Genomic DNA, 4,085 nt, shown 5'->3' with positions numbered 1-4,085 from the left:
CAGTATTTATTTTTAATATTACCGATATGTCATCAAAAAGAAAACATTGTATTATCATTAAAAGAAAAATTAAAGTATTTTTTCGATTATCCGAATTTTTCCTTATTCGGACTACCTTCATCCCCAATTAGTCCGGATAATCGAGGTTCTACTGTATATAGATAAGTTTTTTATAGGACAGATTTCTACAGATTTTACGGAGTAACGAAATGAAAGCTTTTTATTCCACAAAATAAAATATATAAAAATATTCTAAACGTTCCTGGAAGTAACATTTACGAAACTAAACATCATTCCGTTTGTTGTTATAATGACAAAATGGCGAACGGTAGACTTCGGTTGATATTTGTTGTTTTGATTTCCGTCGTAAATAAGTTTACACAAGGTTTACCATTCGGTGTTACCTCTCGGACATTACGTATTGCTCCTCATATTAATCATTTAAATAATTATCCTCAACCACAACTTATATCGAGCGACAACCATGATTTTCATTTCTCGACAAGAAGTAGTAGTAAACTTCATAAGCGCTCGATAGAAAATTCCAACGTTACAATCGTAAGTTGTCCCGGTTTTTATATAATTAACCATTCGAGAATTTATTTGTAATTAAGGTTTTCTTTCATGCTATGTTTATATGAAATAATAATTATATAAAAGCTTATTTGTTATATATTGTAGTCACAAATCATCTGAGTGATGTCGAATGTTACATATTTAAGAATTTTAAACGATAAATGGAACGTGTTCTTATTAAAAATAGTTAATTTTATGTATAAAATTTTAAATTTTAATAGTAAAATATGTTGACATTAATTTTATTTTTCATTGACAACCAGGTAAAAGGTACTTTTAAGTAATTTAATTGGTTAATGTCCAGATACGTGGACCGTCATGGCGGCACTTCCTGTTTCAGCCTCGAAACCAGACGGTTTGCAGACGACGTGTCACGTGACGCACCGACGCACGTTCTAACCTAACCTAACCTATTCTAATAAATTAGCATAATTATTACCAATTATATTATTAGAATAGGTTAGGTTAGGTTAGAATGTGCGTCCCCACTGTTTCCTTTTCTTTGCTGGAATCAGCGATGAGGCGCCATGACAGCCGCCGCCGTTCGCTCGCGTCGTCACGTGACACGTCGTCTGCAAACCGTCTGGTTTCGAGGCTGAAACAGGAAGTGCCGCCATGACGGTCCACGTATCTGGACATTAACCATTTAATTTAAATACAGTACAAGCTATAGGTTAATCTTTACTTACGTGGACTGTCATAGCTGCACAGTGGAGACCCACGTTCTAACCTAACCTATTCTAATTACCAATTAGGTTAGGCTAGAACGTGGGTTCACACTGTGTGGCCATGATAGTCCACTTAAGTAAAGATTAACCAAGCTATATGCTGTATGTAAAAATTATTTATAAATAACTTGTATAGATGACTGGATGGCTGAGCAGTCAGGTGGCAGTCTCCCCCTCTAGGGGACCCAGGATCAAATCCGGACAGGTCGAAAAATCCCCAGGAATTTTTCGGGGATGGTCCATCCGGATATGTCAGGCCCCGTCCCTTGCCAACCAATCGCCCCATTGTGGGCCTGGCTGAACCCATAATGAGCTTGCTTAAAAGAGGCCTTCTTAGTATCCACAGGGCAGAAAGAGTTTAGAAAAAAAAAAAAAAAGTAATTTATATATATGTTCTGTACATTTATACTTGGAAGTGTCTTCTGCTGATAGCTAATTGATACTTAAAATGTATAATATTACATAAATATTATTGTAAGTAATCTATTATTTACAATTATTGTTTTTGTCATTAAATTGAATTTATTAATGTTTATAAATTTGAAATATTGAATATCGTGTTGTAGATAAAGAGTCACAAGCAGATCTGCTATAGTTTCCTAAATGAAATTCAAGATCAAAACAAATCTTTATTTCTGAATAGGATGCCATAAATATTTCATTGTTTAATAACATTCCAATCAAAACTTCTTCCAAAACTTCAGACTATGAGGCGTTAAATATAATTTAAAATATTTTAATCTTGCGAGTGCTTTCGACGTAAATATGCACGTCATCTTCAGGCAATTCAAATTTGATTTTGAATTGCCTGAAGATGACGTGCATATTTACGACGAAAGCACTCGCAAGATTAAAATATTTTTAATTATATTTAACGCCTCATAGTCTGAAGTTTTGGAAGAAGTTTTGATTNATAATAGTTTTATGTGATTACAACATGCAGGTTACAAATAATAGCACTTCAAAAATTGTTTTTTTTATAATCTACAGATATGTTTTCTATATATACTATCATCATTTTGACTGTTTTAAATGGGAAATATAATTATTTACAACATGCACTGATGCTAATATATCTGTTTACTTGCACTAAGAGAATGTACTGGTACATAATGTTTAAAATAGTTGTTGACAATTACAGTAAAACATGTAAATACAATGTGAACAGATATGCAGTGTTAATGGCAGAAACATGCTTTCTTGAGAGTAGTTTTCTTTCTCAAACACATAGTACTTTTGTAGTTATAAATGATATAATTTTTTGAATCACTGTTACTTTTTACCTGACATAACAACACAGGACTATTACATATGTACTATATTACTTAAGTAGAGTTTAAAAACATAAGTTCTATTGATCATCCTTAAAACTATATTTAGACCAAAGTTTTTAAACTAATTTTTATATATTTATAATTTTTTCAAATGATGTTTAGAAAGATTTATATAATAATTATGTAAAAATTGTACTAATTATTTTTTCTACATACGAGGATGTGAAAAGTATAGTATTGGCATGAGTTTATCGTGAATTGTAATTTATTTTTAATGCCATGGTTTAAAACAAATTACCTGATTTGCAAAAAAAAAAATTTTTAATAAAATATTACTAAACAAAGCAGAATCATAATCATTCATAGTTACCTCCACATCTTATCAGTATTATTTGTATACTTTGCTCTTGAGACAGTTTCATTATCAAAATTTTATTTGATATTTGGATTATAAAGTATAATTCATTATTTGTTCTTTACTTCTAAAATAGGAGTGAAAATGTTGTTAAAAATTAAATATGAAATTAATGAAAGAACACAAGCATGCATATACATACAAAATTATTTTATAGAAAAATTTTCTTGGTAAGCATTGTCTGCAGTATATGTAATCATTAATTTAAAACATTCATTAATAGTATGTTTTAAAATTAATAGAATGTTTATAAATATGTATGATTATGATTTTTTTCAATTTTAAATGATGATGATGATATATATTTTATTTGTATAGAATGGAAATAAATAAAATCTAAGATGAGAAAATAAAATGGTATATAATGAATTGATGCATTCAACAAATAATGAATGTAAAAAAATTTTAAATTATACATCATACTTTAGTGTTAAACATCAAAATAGAGAAAAATAGCTGAAAATATTTGTAAATTTAATGTACAGTATTAAAAGTGTGATATTTGTTTTTCATAGCCTTGTGTCAATATAAATGAACTGTTGAGATAACTGAATATCTGTTTACTTTAAGTCTTTCACTTTCATTTAAATAAAAGTCTTGGAAAAATTAATAAAAATTTAATCACATATTTGTAATGGAAGTAATGATTAAAGCATTGAATTTTATAAGTTAAACTGGACTAGATCTATTTTTCAGTTGTTTTGCATATGTTGGAAGATATAGCAGGCTTTAATTTTGCTACTTGTAGGTCTGGCCCATAATGGTGTCAGTATGGGTGTGGAATGGTAAATAAAAAGTTTTGACCCAAATTTAACTTTCTTACTTGTATGTATTTATGCAAGAAAGTTATTAGAGTAATAATCATAATTTTAAAAACATTTCCACTTTTAAGAAGTGATATATATATATAAGCTAGTATATATATACCCCACTGTTTCCTTTTCTTTGCTGGAATCAGCGATGAGGCGCCATGACAGCCGCCGCCGTTCGCTCGCGTCGTCTCGTGACACGTCGTCTGCAAACCGTCTGGTTTCGAGGCTGAAACAGGAAGTGCCGCCATGACGGTCCACGTATCTGGACATTAACCGGGAA

At 30.4% G+C, this 4,085-nt stretch overlaps 1 protein-coding gene across 1 annotated transcript in view; it reads left to right on the top strand.

The window, feature by feature from the left end:
- The first annotated feature begins 289 nt into the window (after positions 1–289).
- The window catches only part of LOC111633139 (sortilin-related receptor-like), a 178,195-nt gene continuing 174,399 nt past the window's right edge, over positions 290–4,085 (top strand). The window contains exon 1 of the mRNA XM_023377670.1: positions 290–558. Within this exon, the coding sequence (XP_023233438.1) occupies positions 319–558 (240 nt within the window). The 5' untranslated portion in view covers positions 290–318. The remainder of the gene's footprint in view (positions 559–4,085) is intronic.

This window comes from Centruroides sculpturatus, unplaced genomic scaffold (genome assembly GCF_000671375.1).
Source record: "Centruroides sculpturatus isolate CEXI.00-Female unplaced genomic scaffold, Cexi_2.0 scaffold786, whole genome shotgun sequence".
NCBI classification, from domain to species: Eukaryota; Metazoa; Arthropoda; class Arachnida; order Scorpiones; family Buthidae; genus Centruroides; species Centruroides sculpturatus.
The sequence above is the reverse complement of the archived record's forward strand: the minus strand, read 5'-3'. Positions and strand labels throughout refer to the sequence as shown.